The following is a 19,337-nucleotide window of genomic DNA, read 5'->3' as shown; positions in this document are numbered from 1 at the left end:
GACTCTTGTCTACGAGCTCGATCCTGAACGGACTCGGTATTGGTCAATATTGGTCGGTTTCCAGCTTTAGAGTTCGATGAGGGTTTGAGGTTGATACTGACTCGGGGTCTGATAATGACTTGGGCTCGGTATTGGTTGGCCTCTGGCCTTTAAGCTTGATTCAATCATATATCATCATAGTTCGATTCGGACCCGAGCTCGATAATGACTTCGAGCTCGGTATTTAACATGTACCTGAAATCTGAAGTTCGTTTGTACCATTTTCGGATCCATCTCGATTTTATGAAGACTTTTTTCGGTCCCTTATGTTTCCATCTCGATCAGACGTACGAACGCCGAAATCAGTTTCGACCGTATACACATTTTAAAATGTACTATTCTTGTTTTTTGTTCTCATCATGTTAACTTTCAAAGAATTTTCATATAATTAGAATAAATATGCAACAGTGACATGAATATAACAAGAAGAAAATATTTTACAAATTGCTGACTAGACAGAAACTGAAAGAAGTTTGAAGAGAAAAATAGAGTTATAGCACTAGAATTCTAAAAGAAAGTTAAAAGAGTAAAAAAGAGGTTACGAAAATTATAGTGACGCTGGCATTATCTTCATTTCTTTTATTGACTATGAAGTTAAAGAGGATTACACTTAGGGTGTGTTTGGTATTTCCTTAAATATTTTCCATTGAAAATGTTTTCCTAAAAAACGTTTTCATAGAAAATGAGTGATGTTATCACTTATTTTTCCTTGTTTGGTTGGTGAGTGAAAACTTTTTCCGGAAAATATTTTCTAGTGTTTGGTTAGAGAGTAGAAAATATTTTTTAGAAAAATAATTTTTTATGCTACTCACGTCACCCCTCCCCCTCCCCAAGTCCCTATGTTTCCTATGCTTTCCCCCTCCCCCCTCCCCTCCCCCGCCCACACACAAATACCCAACATTTTTATAACCCTATTCTTCATAATTTAATTATTCTTCTAAAAATTCACACAAACCCAAATGAACTAATGTGCTGCTTTACTATTTTACGCAAAAATAACGTTGAACTTGTGCTCCATAACTAAAAAAAATACTCCTTTTTTGGTTGAAAAAGAAAGTACTATTTCTACAACATGAAAATAAAGTACTCATTTTGTTGAAATGAAAGAAAATTCATTTTCTACATCATGAAAAGAAAATACTCATTTTGTTGAAATGAAAGAAAAAACTTTTTCTACATCATAAAAAGAAAATACTCTTTTTTTTAAAATAAAAGAAAATATTTTTTACTACATCATTTTGTTGAAATGAAAGAAAATATTTTTTACTACATCATTTTATTGAAATGAAAGAAAATATATTTTCTATATCATGAAAAGAAAGTACTTTTTTTGTTAAAATAAAATAAAATATTTTTTATATCGTGAAAAGAAAATACTCATTTGTTGAAATAAAAAAAACTTATCTATTACATGAAAAGAAAGTACTATTAATAATATTTCTATTTAGGTGGGGGTGGGGGTGGGTGGAGTGTGGGGTGGGTTGGTGGAGGTTGGTGGGGATGAGGAATGAAGGGAATGTTGGAAAAGAGTTTTGGAAAATGTTTTCCCTTCTCTTGATAGGGAAAATGAGTTCATGGGGAAAATATTTTTTAAAACATTTATGCCAACCAAACATAAAAAAATTAAAAAATATTTTTCGAAAAATATTTTCCTTCATACCAAACACACCCTTAATATTTTATTAATTTCTATTATACATAGGGGATATGGGAAGGGAATTACACGTATACTCTTGTTTCATAAGTGAAATTGAGTAGTGTTAACCTAAATAGTCACTATTCCTGTTTAAACTAAAAATAGCCGACAAATGTATAATATGTGTATAACTATGTATAATCAGTGCATAATCTATGTATACCTGCTAGGAAAAGTAAACAATGAATCTATTCGGCTATTTGTGTAAAGATGCCAATCCAACATTCGTAAAATAAGGGGATTAATTAGAATTTATTTCGTTTTAATTATTACTAATGCTATGTCTGTTCTGTGGCATAATTACATATTTACATTACATCATAGTACAGCTCGGACAAATTGAAGAGTGGTAATAACAATTCAAGTTTGGATTATCAAATTCAAATAATAGGACTTCCTATTTCGGCTGGAATTTAACATATTTTGCTAAAACTAAATATTCGTATTTCTTATGGTATTTTTTCAGGGTGATTCCACAACTAACACATTTAATAAGTGAAAGATATTTTAAAATTTGACATGAAGAATTAAAATATTAATTCAGCACCATTTGGTTCTCCATATTTTACCCGAGAAGGGACAGGACATCATATATTACCAAACAATGTGAATAAAGTCCAAAAAGGAGGGAAATTATTAACGAAACACACAGAAAAAGGAGAAACGTTAAAAATGAAAAGAGTGAAAAAACATGCATGTGAAATGTGATGCAAAAGTGGACAGGTACTTGGCGTGAAGATGAAAACATGAGTGACTGTGGGATTTGGTATTGTCGACCAAATACATCACAATCTATTCATTGTCATTCTGACTAATTTTGATTCCTGCCATGTAAAATTCGAAAAGCTTTTTTTACCAAATGTTTTTTTTATACCTGAAACTCGAACCTAAAACTTTTGATTAACAATAGAGAAATCCTGTCAATTTCACCCTAAACCTTACTATAATGCCTTTTACATTCTAATTCATTTACTCTCCTCTCATCTCCTCGCTTTGGTATGAAAGAAACAATTTAATAGTCAACTTTTGACCACGTAAAAAGAAATGTAATCTACTTCTGAAACTGTTGTAATATGAAACACTACTTTTCTTTTCTTTTCTTCTTTTGATTTTTTTTTTATCTAGATCCGATATATTACTAAATTGATAAATGCACAATATTTGACTCCATAAATTTTATTATTTAAGCATTATTATTTTTATTGAACAAATAAATGTAAAGTATTTGCTTTTATGTTAAATCTGTTAATTAATTAAACATAATAAATCTATATTCTCACAAAGCTTGATCTTTTTTGAGTTTTTTTTTTCCAAATCTTTTTTGAGTTAACATCACTCAATTTGGTATAAACACGATAATCTTTCATTTCTTTTTTTTATGTGTTAGTCAATAATGATATAACTATGCTATTCTAACTTCTAAGATACTTTTAGAGCATGTTTGGAAAGTCACATGAGAATTGAATTTGAGTGTAATTACACCGTTTGACATGTTTGTCTGGCCAAGTGATTACTTGGTCAATATAGAATTGGTTGTAATTGGGGAGGTGAGAATTGATGGTAATTACACCGTGTAATTACAAGTTATTTTTTAATTTCTTTCCTTTTTTATTTTTATTTTAATTTATTTTCTTTATAACTTTTTATTTCCATTATTTTGATTTCTTTTATTTTTACCTTTTAATTTCTTTTTAATTTTAAAATATATTTTATTTGTACATTATTTATCTTTTATTTCTCTACCTTTATTTCTTGTGAATCCATGTAACTGCTCATATATTTTATTTCTTATTTCTTTTATTTTCTTCATTTAGTGTAACTGCGTTATTATTTTAGTTTTTAAAACTACACCTCCTAATATTAGAAATAATGAGTCATTAACAAACCTCGCATATAATGGTTGATGTCATTAAAGTAGAGTTTCGTTCTTGAATAATGCTATAAACTTATTATGTTTCCTAATCTTAAGTTGTATTGGAACTTATTTTTATTAAGTTGGAATTTGACATATGTTAAACTTTTTTTTTTTTTGGATTTTGAAATTATGTTATATTTATGATTCCAATTTACTTGATTTAATAGTATTAGTTTGTTATTCACATTGCATGTAATGACATTATATTTGTAGATATCAAGTTATTTTATCAAACATGCATCCCCATGATATTCTTACAAAATGTATGTTTTAGTTTTTATAATTAATTAAATTAAATATTATAAATTGAAAAAACATACATCAATTATTTTTACAATATTAGTTATAAATATATGATTACTCATTAATATATATTCAAGAAAAAATATGCATCTTAAATACCAAATCTAATATCATTTATACTTATAAAAAAATATTTATAGGCATATATTTATTATATTAACGTTTAAATTTTGATAATTACTTCATTTAAAATTTAATCTAACTGTTTAATTACACTTGTGCAACCAAACAGTACGTTTATAATTAAAGTATAATTACGTTATGACAAACAAACATATAATCGTAATTACAATACTGTGTAATTACTAGGCTGTGTAATTATTACCCTAATAATTACACCAATTCTAATTAACTGGTGGCTTTCCAAACAGACCCTTAACTTAACATATCATGATTTCTAATATGTGAATTTACTTCATTTGGAAATTGATATTTAGATTCAAAAAAGATATGCTATTTTTTTAAATTTCAAATTAGGTCATTCTTTTAAGAACAAAAGAATAATTCTCTAATGGTACTTTTCATACTGCCTTAAATAAAATTCTCTAATGGTACTTTTCATACTGCCTTAAATATTTCTTTAGCTACCTTGTGGACAAGGGGCGTAGTTGTTTTTACATAAATCAAAGATTGCTTACTGTTTCCTCTTTTAATGCACCACTTCAGGCCACCTCTTCTCTCTCTGTATGTATGTATTCTTTCCACACCCACCACTTCATTCTCATCTCATCTCCCAAACCCCCTTCTTCTCTCTCTCTCTCTCTCTCTCTCTCTCTCTCTCTCTCTCTTCTGTTTCTTCTGTTAAGCAGTAAGTTCTGTATGTATCCTTAACGTATCTGTTGATTGTTCTTTTTCTGTGTTCTGAATTGTAAAGAACTGTAGTTTTATTGTCAACACTTATAAAAACAGCTCAAAATCTTTGATCATTTTTCTAAAACTGTTTCTAATACTTCTTTGTTTGCATTTCAGGTTGTTATCATAGATCTGTTGCTTCTTCTGGCTGCAGTTTAATTGGTACATTCTTTGTTTTGATCTTTTTTTTTTAATCTTCCCATATATGTTTTTGTTTTCTTATAAACTACGTACTACTAGTTATTTGCTACAGTGAACCAATGCTGGGGCTTCATGTGTTGGTTACAATTTATTTGAGATTTCTTTTTCCTTTCTTTTTAAGCTTTTCAGTTCTTGTGTTATTTGTGAATTTAAAAAGAAAAAAAAAAAGGCCTAACTCTGTCTCCACTCTTCAGCACCCCAATTTCTCTACCGTCTCAGCTGAGATTTTCTGCCGCTGCAATAAGGACCATCGTCTCCGTCACTGAATCCGGCCGTGAAATCTGAATACCCATTTTAGGTAAATTTTCATAGTCCAGTTTTTGGTGCGTTTTTTTCGTCCATTTTTTGCAGTAAAGGTGATTACTTTATGAAAATTTAAAGATGTATTGAATTGTATTGTTATTCAGATGATAATTTTAGCTGTTGGGTTGGTCTCCTTTCTCTGTTTGTGTTTGTTCAACGGGTTTCATTTGTCTGCTGAATTTGTGAACTGTAACATGAATAAAGCTGTTGCGAATAAAAACTACATTTTTTAAAGTAGCAGTAAAGATGGAGTAGTAATATTTTCAATTTACCTGATATAGAATCGCTCCTGATGTCTAGATCCAGTAGCCATCAGACATTAACCCCAAGAGAGGAACATTGTGGGGGTTCTAACAGTGCAATCAAACAGGAACTTGATGAGTGAAATCTGTTAACTAAAAAGAAAAAAGAGAACTTTTCGAATCACTATATCCCGGGTACCTTGATAACTTAGGATTAGTGATGATAGGGTTGATGTGATATCTCAAAACTGGAATTTGATGGTATATTTATAGGGGATATGTGGGGAACTTACCAAGGAAGTTAAAAAGTTTGGGAGATGAAATGTTGTCGTGGTTTAGGCTAATATGCTGATGATGCCTCTGGTCCTTGTGATGGAAGACTAAAGCATAAGGAAAATCTTAAACATGTTGAAAGGTGGTTCCCTTTGGTTATTGAGCTTCTGGGAACTTTGTTTGAACTTCCTGTTTATCATATTTCCCGTCCTCTCTGATTGTTCAATTACTCTGCAAACGAAAGAAGAGGACACACTTGATTCTTAAGGAGACCGTGAAAGCTAATTGCATACAGCTGCTTCTGACCTTTCTCCACTTAATACCAAAGTACTCCCTTGTAAGTGATCTCGCATGCTTAAGGTCATAGCCTGTGTCAGTTACTTGCTAGCTCTGAAATATAAGATTGTCCTGGCACTGATTGTTGATGCTCCTTGATCCTTACTTCAAATGCTGATATTTTAGCATACGGAAAGTCTGGTAATTTGTAGTTGGTGTCACTTTGTTAAATTAAGTCCATCATTAAAGATTGCCAGATTAAGACACAGAGCATTTTACTTCTCAGTGTCATCAGCCATGTAAAGGCAATTGATCTGAAGTCAGCTTTAAACTTTCTCAATCTTGTAATGAGTATTATTGCTTGGTGCCTGATCCTTATGCATAAAGGGGTACCTTGCTTGCATTTCTTGGCTCATTCTTTGGTGTTGAATCTTGTTTCTTCATGCATGCCAAGTCAAGCAAAATGCTGTAGGCTAGGATACCAGGCCTCGCTCACTCTAATTATCTGTCTAATTTCATTTCTGTTGTAACCTCAGATAATTGGAAACCACATTACAGTAATCATGCTTCTGTTGGCTGCTAAGTATTTATTCGTGCTTTTGTGGTGCTAAGTGGTTGTATATGTTTGCACATTGGTCCACTGCTAAAGTTCTATCTTTCTGATGGATGAACTGGGCTGTTCTCTGTCAGTGGCTTCTATATAGAAACAATAAGGGCCCAGGACGCACATTGTAACAGCAAGCTAGACAGTCTAGTAATTTGTGTTGCTGTTTGATTGTCAGCAGTCAAGCATCCTACTGACGTTCTTCCCTGCTTGTCATCTTTTTTATTTCTTCTCCATGGGTAGGGAGTGGATTGAGCGAGGGGCATACTGAAGGATGTGAGTTTAAGTCCTGCAGTTCAATTGGGAAAAATTCCAAAGGTCGTCTTTTATAGTTTTTGAACTTGCCCCAGTGCTTTTTGGTTCAATGACAAAGGTAATACAGTGCGATATGTTGGAGGTGCGCATTATTAGTTTGAATCTTAGCAGTGGAGAAGGGTAGAGGGCAGACACATTATCCATCACAGTTTCGAAGTTGGGAAAAAATAGATTTTGCGGTTATTAGAATAAAGTTCAAAATTCTTTGTATGCGATCTAATTCTTCTCCATTTAAAGTTTGATTTTTAAGTGGAGAAAGGTAGAGGGCGGACACATTATCCATCACAGTTTCGAAGTTGGGAAAAAATAGATTTTGCGCTTATTAGAATAAAGTTCAAAGTTCTTTGTATGTGATCTAATTCTGTGCATGCAATCTTATTGATACTTGTCAAAAGTAGATTGTTGGTCTTCACCAAAAATTCCCCTCCTACTTTTCTTTTTCCTTTTTATTTGGGGTGGATTTGCAGACAGAGTGCCATGATTTCGAGCAGCAACTTCATTCATAAGACTCACTATGAGATCCTAGGTGTGAAGGAGGATGCAGATTTTGAAGAAATCCGTAAAGCCTATCGGTCAGCCATACTTTGTTTTCATCCAGACAAGCAGCAAAAGCCATCAGAAACATCCAATTCTAAGTGTCTGACAGAAAACAAATTTTTGGAGATACAGAGAGCTTGGGAAACCCTTGGCAACCCGAGGTCACGTGCACTTTATGACGGTGAATTGCTAGCTTTGAGACAGGACGTAGCAATTGCTGAATATGTTAGCTTAGAGGACCTTACAATTCAAGATTCTGGTGATGTTATAGAGCTTTCTTATCCTTGTAGATGTGGTGACCACTACTTTATTGATTCTTTAGAATTGGCTGACACGGGTTGTTCAATATCAATAGAAGGGTGTACAGTCTTTTTGCTGACCTCTAAATCTTTGCCAGCATTTATTGTGCTTCCTTGTGGATCTTGCTCACTTAAAGTTCGCCTACTGATTAATGGCGATACTAGGCTTCACAGAGATGTTCACTTGTAATTGTGACTAGTTGGAAAACATTATTATCTACAATATTTTTGCAAATTTTTTTGAAATTGAAATGACAACGGAAAATCGGAAGTCTGAAATTTCTTGTGTTTTTTTTTTGGTTACTTGAGTGCCAACAAATAGAAAGGGTCAATACCTGAGTTTTTTCTGATTCAGAACGATTACTTTTCTCTCCTCCCTCTGTCTCTCTCTCTAATGGCTACTTTTCTCCCTCTCTCTTCGACCCCCTTTCTTCTCCGTCGAGTAGCCCCACCCACCGGCAAGAACGCCGGCGACCACACGCAGGTAAGCAAGGGTGGAGTGGATGAAATGGAGTCTAGCATCTGGAGTACTGTGTGACACGAAAGTGCCTCTGTCACTTAAAGGTAAGTTTCATAGAGCGGTGGTTAGACCGGCCATGTTGTATGGGGCTTAGTGTTGGCCAGTTAAGCAATCACACATCTAGAAGATGAAGGTAGCAGAGATGAGATAGTTGAGGTGGATGTGCAGGCATGCTAGGATAAGAACGAAGTTATTCGGGAGAAAGTGGGCGTAGATCCTATGGATGACAAAATGCGGGAAGCGAGACTCAAATGGTTCGGGCATGTACAGAGGAGAAGCCCAGATGCCCCGGTAAGGAGGTGTGAGCGGTTGGTTTTGGAGGGTACGAGGAGAGGTAGAGGGCGGCCTAAGAAGTATTGGGGAGAGGTGATCAGACAGGACATAGGGTGACTTCAGATTTTCGAGGACATGGCTCTTGATAGGAAGGTGTGGAGGTCGAGCATTAGGTATGTAGGTTAGGAGGTAGTTAAGCATTGTTCTTCTTTGTACATGTGTGAAGCTAGTCTGACAAGGCTTTGTCTTAGACTGCTAGTGTTCATGTTGTGTTTACACTATTCTACTGTTTTTCTTTGTGCCAGACCTTATCTACGGATTATTGTTAGTGCTTTGCATCTTTTCTCTAGTTCTTATGTTGCTGTCATTATTTTTATTATTTTCTATCGATTGTATTGATATATTGTCTCTCTTCTCGTCTTCTTGAGCCGGGGGTCTTCCGGAAAGAGCCTCTCTACTCCCTCGGGGTAGGGGTAAGGTCTGCGTACACTCTACCCTCCCTAGACCCCATTTGTGGTATTTTACTTGGTTGTTGTTGTTGTGTTATTTGTGAATTTGTTTTATTTGAGATGGGTTTCTTAATGGAGATTTTCTGAGAACTATAATGAGTTTTTGTTTTAAAGGTTCTACCTTTTTTTTCTTGTTTTCTTGTTGGGTCTGCTGATGTTTGATTCTATGTATAAATGGAGATTTTTCTTGAGTTTTTATGGGTTTTTGATTTGAAGGTCCAATCTTTTTTGCTTTTTTTGGATTGCTGATGTTTGATTCTATGTTTAAATGGAGATTTTTCTTGAGAATTTTAATGGGTTTCTGTTTTAAAGGTCAAACCTTTTTTTTTTTTTTTTGTGGGTTTGCTGATATTTGAGTCTATGTATAAGTAGAACTTCTTGAGTTTTAATGGGTTTCTGATTTAAAGGTCCATCCTTATTATTTATTTTTTGGGTTGCTTGTATAGAGCTCTTTCTTTAGGCCCTCTTTTGTTTTCAGGAAATTAAGGAAGAAAGCCATTTTATGTGGTCTTTGATGCTTCTGCATACAGCTGATTTGAACATGGAATGTGTTAATCTGCTTATTGTTTTGATGAAAAAATCTTTTTCTCATCTTGATGATGTATTGAAGAGTTAAAAGGTTGGGAATCTTTAGTCCATGCTCTCTGGAGTTTTAAGAATCCAAAATCTAGAAATCTTCATTTGTTCAATTTTAGTCGATGCTCATTGGTATTTGATGACTGTGTATCTTATTGCAGATATATCTTCTCTTTTATCTTTTTTTCTTCTCATTTCTGTTTAATCCTTCTTCTTCTCATGCCAGCTGTTCATATGACCAAATTCTTCTTTTGTTTTCTTTTTTCTCTCTTTTTTTGGTTTTATTCCCACTACCTCAGTCCAATATTTCTAGTGCAATTTCCCTTCATGGTTGATGATGTCTGTCTATTTTGTCTCTATTTAAACATGTCTGAGTGGTTTAAATAATAGTTTTGTATGTAAGTAGAACAAGTATCAGGATATCTGTACATAACTGCTCTTAAAGTATACCATATTGAAGGATAATTTTCAAAAATATCAATGTTGTTATTGGGAGGAAATATACTCTTATGACCTTCATTTCATCGACAGGAATCAAGGTCGCATAGAGGCTCTGGATTCTAGGCAATAATAGTAGTTGCACATAAAGTGCAATGTTTTGTTGACATGGAGATGTCTTATCTGGCTTCTTTTGAGAAACCTTGTTTATGTGAAGAGAATGAAATGCCTTTGAGAGCATGATACTCTATAATTGTGGTATTGATGCGAATGCATTAATTAGATGTAACTGTATCCGAATTCGGTTGTGAAGGCATGTTAATATGCTCATCAGCTAACAAGTGGAGAAATCCTTGCTTCAGTGATATACAAGTATACAACCTTTCTGTTCTTAAACCCTTAGATATAATTCTATGTTGCACTCTCTCAGGTACCCCAACCCCACCACACCGCCACAAAAAAAAAAAAAGGAACAGTAACATTTTCCACCAATCTTTTCTGTTGGCATTGAGGCCACATTTTACATCATTATCATAACATGTTGATTATAATACTATTCTACTGCTGTCTTATGTTACCTGCCTAAATTGGAGTAAGTATGGTTTACTTTAAATTTTCCAGGTCTGCTAAGAACAAAGTGTGTGGATCTTCAGGCACTACGATACTATCTCAAATTCTCTTTGAGGTTGTAATTTGGTGTATAATATAGCCCTAATGCAGGGGCGACGGAGTACCTTCGGTTCCCTTCAAGAATCTTTAGGTTTCAGTCATGGTTCTACGTCTAGTGATGGTGGTGCAGATCAGCAGATATGCTGGAATAATTTGCAAGATCCTGCACAAAATCACCTGCCAGATTATATGGTATCTTCTAATGAGACCAATTTTCCATTTTTCGACCCTGTGAGCCAAGAGAGACAGAACGTAACCGGGTGGAGTTTAGGAGAATCCAGCTCCTCAATTACACCGAATTGTGCAAGTCAGAGTGAACAGAAAACAGATCATGGAAGGTCATCCACGATGACTACTTATCCTGGACCTTCACATTTCTGTAACGAACAGCAATATGGGTCTTCTGACATTCTGTCATTGAGTAATACTGAAGAAAATTTAAACAGCCATCGAATAGATAACATCACTTTATTTTCTCGAGGTTATAGTTCTAGCACTATTCCTCATGATATCAGCAGAAATCCAGTATTTGAGGGGCACAGCGACGATAATGATGATGACGGTGACTCTCAAGTGATGGAGTGTACTCCATACAACTCTGATAGACCAGGAAAAGAGCAAAAATCATCTGCTAGTACTTCTGGAACTAATGGATATTTGATGGATGATAGTGATGGCAGGCCAGACAGTACACTGGATGGTCGGCGCTTTTGTAAGAGAAAAGCATTTGAAGGATATCTAGCGCAATCTTCAGGGAGTGGTAGTTCTAATTATATTCCTCTTGCTGAGAATGACTTATGGGATTCTACACCTGCTCCTCCACATAGTATGAGTACAGGTGCAAATATCTCTGCTCCAACAGAAAGTAACAGAAGCATCAATATGTCAGAGCAGGTGATCCCAAGACTTGGGCTTACCATGGGAGGAGCTGTTACAGAAACTCCTCTTGATACACTGGCTTCAAGATCACAGAGAAATTTCAGGGTGAGGATTAATGGCTCACTTCAGCAAGATTATCTTCCTAGTAATCCCTTTCCTGCTGTGGATGATGTTGGAAATGTTAATCTGTCATCTGAACAGCAATTACCAGAGCTCCTTCCTAATATCTCTTTGGATTTGAGGTCTATATCTGCTACAGATAGTGGAAATACTCAAAGGCAGCCTGTTGTAATGCATGTTCCTTCTCTGCATCGACGTGCACATACTAGGTGGAATTCAGCATCAAGTTCAAGAACTGGCAGTTCATCAAGTTTTTCTGGTGAGAGAAATTCAGCAACATTTGAAGAGCCTAACTCAAGAAGTGTGTCAAGAAACATCTCACAACATCCTATGTTCATACCTTCAACTGATGGGAGAAACTGGAACCAAAATCTTGCCAACTGGAGTTTAGCTGGAAGAAATATTTCTGTTGCTGGAAATGTCGCATCCACATCTCGCAACAGCTCCAGTTCAGGGGTCCACACATCCCCTCCTACTAGGGTTCTCCACAGATCTCCTCAATATCATCGGAGACTGCAAGAATTAGTCCGTAGATCTTTGTTGTCTTCAGATGGCGCTGAATCTGGAGGTCATAGTGGTAATAATCGTCCACTACATTTGAGTTCTGCTGTCTCACAGGAGATGGCACTATCTGGAAACCATGAGCATCGTACATCGAGTTCAAGGTCAGCAATGATGTCGGAGCGGCATCTTGATGGTGCTACCGGAGTCCCCTATTCCTGGAGGAATTTGGCTGCTGCACGTGAACGAAGAAGCAGGGTAGTCTTTGAGGTATTTTCACTTAACTGGTCATGTCATAGTTATCACCTCCTCGTCTCATTCAGCATGAATTGTTGGGTGCGCAGGTGTTATATCCTGTCACTCCAGTTCCATTAAATTTCCTTTAGTGATCAAATTAAGGGCAGGGGTCCGCAACCGCAAGGGGTAAAACAGGCGGCCCACCCAACTTTGTTTTATACATGCATACCTGTCCCTAAGTTGGATTGACTGATCAAATTAGGGAAGATATGGATTTAATTTATGGGTCTCACATGTTTTACCAAATTTCGGATTAGCAGATCTTTATTGTTAACTTGTTATAGAACTAGAATGAGAAGGCCTTCGTTCCTTTTTTATGCAATGTAGTTTGCAATGTTGACGCCTTCTTTACCAGTTACTCACCAGCTAAATATCTTTTTATTGAACAGATTCGCAATGTGTTAGATCTTATGCGCAGGGGAGAGGGCCTAAGATTTGAGGTTAGATTCTTGCCATTACCTTATCAAAAATAATACAAAAAGATTTGAGTTTAGGTTCTTACTGTCACTTCAACTGAATGATGGGCTTTATACCTATTTCCCTTTCATAATGGAAGTTAGAGGCGTAGCAAAATGATGGGACATGAAGAGGTTTTGAATCAGTTTTCTTCTTGTCTTTGGGAGGAGTTAAACTGATAGAATTAGCTACCAGACCATCTCTTCCCAAACTTAAATGATTCCTTCCTCATATTCCAGGATGTTATGATGCTTGATCAGTCAATCTTCTTTGGGATTCCGGATATTCATGATCGCCATAGGGATATGCGGCTTGATGTTGATAATATGACATATGAGGTTAGTGTGCTAAACAGAACTACATTACATTCTATTGCAAAGATGTTGTGCTAAACTGTGCCTATGTGATGTGTTTCCAGGAATTACTGGCACTTGGGGAGCGCATTGGGGATGTTTGCACTGGGCTAACCGAAGAAACTATTTTGAGTCGTTTGAAGCAGCGAAATTATATTTGCATAAAAACAGAAGAACCTGAGGATGCAGAACCATGCTGCATATGTCGGGTACTGAATTTGATAATCTCTACTATTATTGCGTGCCTGCTTAAAGTTCATTCATTTAGATTGGACCTCGTTAAGTGGAGTTTTAATAGATTTTCAATCATTTGTAGGAAGAATATAACGATGGAGATGATCTTGGAACACTGAATTGCGGCCACGACTTTCACGCTGGCTGCATTAAGCAATGGCTCATGCAGAAGAATATATGCCCGATTTGCAAAACAACAGGGCTGACTACGTGAGGAACCATATTCTCATGTCTAAAGAAAACGGATCGCCAACTTGGGAATTTGACGCCACTAAGTGTGCCCTCTTCTCTTCCATGGCTTAATTTGAGGAAGATCCTGTATTTTTTTTTATTTGATCTCCATTGGGGAGTTTATTCAAGAAGTCAAATTATCGCTAGCAGGAGGATTAGACAATCATTTAGGGAAGAATTACATTATTGTTATCTGGAAATTTACATTTCCTATTCCAATTAATTGAAAACCTTGAACATCAGCATGGTTTATTGTCTTCGCTATTCTTTTTGTACAAAATACATGAGTAGTATCCCTATGCATGCCTTCAAACGTTTTACCAGTTTTGAGGATTCATATTATAGCGTTTCCAGCTAGTTTTGGATTGATTGTTGTGAATTGAATCTTGTACCTTTGTTAGGAGGGATAAAGGATAATTAATCCGGGATTAAATTTGAGATGAGTTTATCTCATGTTCGGTTGGGATAAAATCGTGGTATACCTAATTAATTATCCCAGGGTGTTTTTTGTTCCTATGAGAGGGCGGGATAACTATCATGCTTTGACAATATATCGTTTATCCAAAAAAAGAAAAAGGAAAAGAAAAAATCATTTATTTACATGATCAGCTTCTTATCCTATATTGTATAACGCCTATTACTTATCAAAAGAAAATTGTGTAATGCCTATTTTAACATTTATTCTTCAGTCTTGCTTGTAAGTAGTTAGAACTTAAAAGCGTAGAATTTGCAGGCAATTGATGAAGACCTAACAATTGAATAAATGAAAGTTGAGTAGGCCTCTTTTTTCCCATTACCTAAGAATAAGAAAGTAGAGAGTGGTTACCACTAATTTGGTTCTCACACTATCTTTCTCCTTGGATTAATCAACTATGTAGACTGTGCAAGCCCTTAGGGTTCATGGCGAAAAAGTTATCTCGGGATTATAATATGATTATCATATGCGGATTCAGGATTTGAACTTCATGGGTTCAAATTCAAAATTCTATCACAACGTATCTAATTTGCTGGGTTCAAACTCTAGTTTTTACACTTATTTAGTTGGATCTTTAACATATATACAGAGCTTAAGATGAAGCATGAACCAGAGTTTCTTCATTGGCTTCGTCCTTGATGCTTATAATATGGCGGTAAATATAATGACAGAACTAGTGAATATATTATGTTGGTAAATATTAGTTCATTAGACTAAAAATTGGATATATAAGATATAATATAAAATATATGTTTGATTTAAACTTGATAAATTGACATATAATTTTATTTTCAAGTTTAAGCTTGACTTTATTAAAAAGCTTTCGAGAAGGATAAATATGTCATTTTGTTGGTTTATCCCAAAATTGGTAACCCGAGAATTATTATCTCACATATAGAGGATGGTATAAAATATATCACAATTGTAGCATAACAATCCCATAATTACTAACCCGCAATCAAAAGTTGTACCAAATATTTGATACTCTATTTTCACTTTTATTTATCCATTATACTAAAAATATATTTTATCTTGTTTATATATTTTAGCAAATCAATAAGACGATCTTTTTTCCTATTTTACCTTTATCATTAACTGCTCATTCCCTCAAATTTATTTCCCAAGACCTTTTGAAATATTTTAATTATAGTGGGTAAAATTGTAAAATATATACTTTATTTATTTTTTCTTAAAGGAATCAAAGTAAAAAATGGACAACTAAAAATGAATAAAGAGAGTAAAATAATCCCACAAGTTATTCCGAGATTATAATTCTGTATACCACCAACAATCCGTAATGTTTGATAGACCATGGTCGATATATATAAAAATAAGGGCAAGTTACACATTTGATCAATCAGAAAAAAAATTATATTTGCTAAGTCACATATTATATGCACACACACAATAAAAAAGTATACATTTTGCCAGCTATTATTTTTAGGAGCGGCTATAGTTTTTCCAATAAATAAATAAATTACCCACACATATTGTCTACACCTATAGGCTATAGATCCCTGCACCTAGAGGTGTACGTAGGTCGGGTTGGTTCGAATTTTTCAATTACCAAATCAAACCAATGATGTCTGGTTTTTAAATCCATAAACCAAACCAACAAAGTCGGGGCTTTCAATCTCGATTTTCTCGAGTTTTTAGATTTTTTTTCGGGTTTTAGGATTTTTTTCCGGTAAGCCTTCATAGCACAAAATATGTAACATGAAATTTCTTTTACCTATTTCTCTAGGTAATCTATTAGTGACAACTTCATCCCAACTTCTTTCATTGTAAAAGACTACAATATTCTAGATTCACGACTTGTCTCAAACAAGAGAAAGAAACAAGCATAAAATATTTTTTTTATAAATATTCTAAATATGCTCCCTATGATAACTGAATTCATAAATTATGGTCAACAAACAATACGAGCCGCCAGATACATCGGCCAAGGTTTCATGATTATCATGTCCCACTCAAATTATTTACCTGTAACTATTTAATACCCCTACAAAAAATTGATCATATCAGAACGTTTCTGAGGCCGAATCCACTATGAATTTGATAAATGTTGTTGATTGAAAGTTGGAAACTGATACCAATAGAGACTTCATAAGAGACCATTTGAGCTGTAGATCGTAATGCTCCTAGAGAGGCATATTTTGAATATATATGAGTGAAAGTTCCCAACAAATAAGTACTTTTTCATATCCTTCTATGAACCGTACGAGCACGTCCTCTGTCACCCCCACCGCGCTTACGGCTCTATACCCCAACCCAACTTGCTCTGGCCTCGGATCCTTCCTTTCTATTCCTCGGTAAGCGGACAGTGGGAGCATGGGGGGCGATATCTGCTTTTGACTGATAGAAAGCATCTCTCTTTTGTCCCTCCTAACCGAACTCGCCAAAAAAAATCACAATAGAAAAAGTTGTTCTTGCCGGGAGAGTAGCGTCAGAGACATCTTTATCTGAGGAGGAGGCTTCATCGTCCGGTTCCTTATAAATGATGTTAGGATCGGCCGACTCATCCTCGGAATCCGAAAAGAAAACCGAGACAGAACGAAATCACTTTGTTTCAGTGACATATCTAATCAGACTGAATAGGATTTGAAGAGTTGTCACGATCATTCACAAAAAATTCAGTGAACTATTGAAGCTATCAGTGTGGATTGAACTCATAATTAATTAGATATTTTTTATGAATGTCAACTAAGTATCGTAAGTAAATTGCTCCTGGTTGTTCAATCATTTGATCACCAGAGTCATTCTTTGATAAACGATCACAAGAGTCAGACTCAATAGAATTTGATCAATCCTATTTTCTGTCGTTAAAGTGGAGAACTGAACCAAGAATTCTCTTTCTTCATCATCAATTGAATAGCTGTTCGCGACCCAGGATTCTATTTTATCATCAATCTAATCCCCGTTCACGTTTTTTCTTTTTCTTATCAATGAATAGATCTCTTTACGTGTATGACTTAGATGTCTTGTATTTCTCGAAAAAGTGATTCGATTGATGGGATTTGGTATGATCTCGATGATATCGATGAGATTTATATTCCAATCTTTCTTCTTCGAAAGTATTGATTTAACCCCATAAGCGGGACCAAGCATGTTGCCGCCAGAAGCAGAACCCCATATTTCTTCTAGAGAATCTCCTAATTGTTCCAGAGCAACTAGAAAGAGATTCTTTAACCAGAAAGAATTCAGTTCAGATATAGGATACCTATCCAGAAGTTTTCGTAACTCAATCATAGATGATGGAATTATCAAAGATTTGACCTTTTCGAACTTTGTCTGTAACTCACTAGAGGCCCGAAAAATAAAGAGAAGATGTGTACGAACGAGATATCCAGCAATAAGAAGAAGGGAAAGGATTGAATATTTGAATATAGGAACTCCTGAGCATTTGGCGATCTCAGATGTGTCAATATCAATGGTGACTTATTATTTCGATGAATCATTTCTTCGGGCAGAAGAAGATTATGTAAACACTTACTCGAGATCTCACTTATCAGATTCTATTGTGGAAGACACAATTTTTTCTGAAGAATTCGCTATGATATACCTGATCCATGCATAATATCATAAAAATGGATACAAATTTTTGACTGCTACTTAGTATTGGCAATAGGTCTGAAAAAGTATCTAAAAATATCAAATTTAGACATCTGTACCTGTCGAAGTAAGGAACCATGACATATATGTTTGGAATAGATTCCATTTTGAGAGAGTTGAAAAAGCACTATCTCGTTGAAAGGTTCTATATATCTGCCCTTTCTCAACGTATTTCTTTAGACAAAGACTCCGTTTTTTCCTCTTTTCGGATGATAAATCTTTCCCAGAACATGGAGTGTGAATCAAACCCATGGTTGAATTGAAATTGAGATACTGATGCAAGTTCTTCCCTTCTGAATCAGATAGATTCATATCTGAAAGAGGTTGACAATAAGTTCTTTCAAAATTTACTATTTGTCCCTCTGTTAGAGGTGTTCCAGAAATGTCTGCGATCGAGTAAATAACTCTACGAATGAATGGATCGGATCGACTTGGAAAATGGAAAGATTTGTAGAAGTTATACGTTTCGTCACCACTTTGTGAAAAATCGTTAGGTATGAATATGTTAGATACTTGTGACTCGATTGGTGAAATAGCATCTCTCCCCCCAAAAAGCATGTGTTTTTTTACCGACACACAAAGAAAATATTTTGTTGCGAATGAACAAGATATTGAGGAATTGTCCATACGTAAAATCAGAATTATTGATACAGGCCTTTTCCACAGAAAAAGGGGAATCTTGTGTTCCAATAGAAGCAGAAGTGATATGGATTATTCAAGAATCGAAGTCGATTTGCTTTATAAATAGAAGATATCAATGAGCTTTTATGAAATGGTTTCACGGGATCCAACCAATTATCTTGATAGTGGAATATCATTGAGAAATAGGAATCCGGGTTATCAAAGGATTTTCTTCGATTATTTCTAGTATGGAATGAGTCAATCATCTACTTTGGTATCTTATTGAACAAAAATGATGATATTATTCCTCCATTGATCAAGAATTTTAATTTTTGGGAAGTATCATGATCGTCCAATAAGAAGGGTTTCAATTTTTTCAAATGAACAATTTGAAGACCTATTGATTCTAACAACTGATTGCAGAGTTGACCATTCTGACCTTTCAATTCATAGATGTAGATCTCTGAACCATTTTTTTCTGATCCTTCGAGAAAAAGATTCATTCTCTTCATAAAAATTAGGAGGTAGAACCAATAAAGATTTTTTCGATTCATCCCTGGCCTCATTCAAGAATTGTTTTTGATCCAATCCGCAAAAATCAATAGAAAAGGCAAATCCCTTATGATACACCAGATCCGGCTCGGTTATTGATAGAGTGAATAAATCTGCCATTTCTTGAAATCTCTCTTATGATTCAAAATCGTAGTGTAACCTGTAT

At 34.9% G+C, this 19,337-nt stretch overlaps 2 protein-coding genes across 6 annotated transcripts; both read left to right on the top strand.

The window, feature by feature from the left end:
- The first annotated feature begins 4,515 nt into the window (after window positions 1-4,515).
- On the top strand, window positions 4,516-14,153 carry LOC107795651 (putative E3 ubiquitin-protein ligase RHG1A). 5 transcript variants are annotated; one of them, XM_075231034.1, is made up of 8 exons: window positions 4,516-4,641; window positions 4,923-4,967; window positions 5,201-5,304; window positions 10,793-12,610; window positions 13,027-13,077; window positions 13,333-13,431; window positions 13,512-13,655; window positions 13,763-14,153. In XM_075231034.1, the coding sequence occupies exons 4-8, from the start codon at window positions 10,886-10,888 to the stop codon at window positions 13,892-13,894; spliced, it is 2,151 nt and encodes a 716-aa protein (XP_075087135.1). In that variant the 5' UTR covers window positions 4,516-4,641; window positions 4,923-4,967; window positions 5,201-5,304; window positions 10,793-10,885; the 3' UTR covers window positions 13,895-14,153. The 5 variants fall into 5 exon arrangements, with proteins under 5 accessions (XP_075087135.1, XP_075087136.1, XP_016473812.2 ...); XM_075231035.1 differs by having other exon boundaries at window positions 4,531-4,641; window positions 10,892-12,610; XM_016618326.2 differs by having other exon boundaries at window positions 4,608-4,770.
- LOC107795653 (uncharacterized) lies at window positions 7,497-8,045 on the top strand. Its single transcript, XM_016618328.2, has one exon. It carries the CDS (start codon window positions 7,497-7,499, stop codon window positions 8,043-8,045), a length of 549 nt encoding a protein of 182 aa, XP_016473814.2.
- Window positions 14,154-19,337: the final 5,184 nt, after the last annotated feature.

This window comes from Nicotiana tabacum, chromosome 15, assembly GCF_000715075.1.
Source record: "Nicotiana tabacum cultivar K326 chromosome 15, ASM71507v2, whole genome shotgun sequence".
NCBI classification, from domain to species: Eukaryota; Viridiplantae; Streptophyta; class Magnoliopsida; order Solanales; family Solanaceae; genus Nicotiana; species Nicotiana tabacum.
Note: the sequence above shows the minus strand (reverse complement) of the source record. Positions and strands in the feature narration are given on the sequence as shown.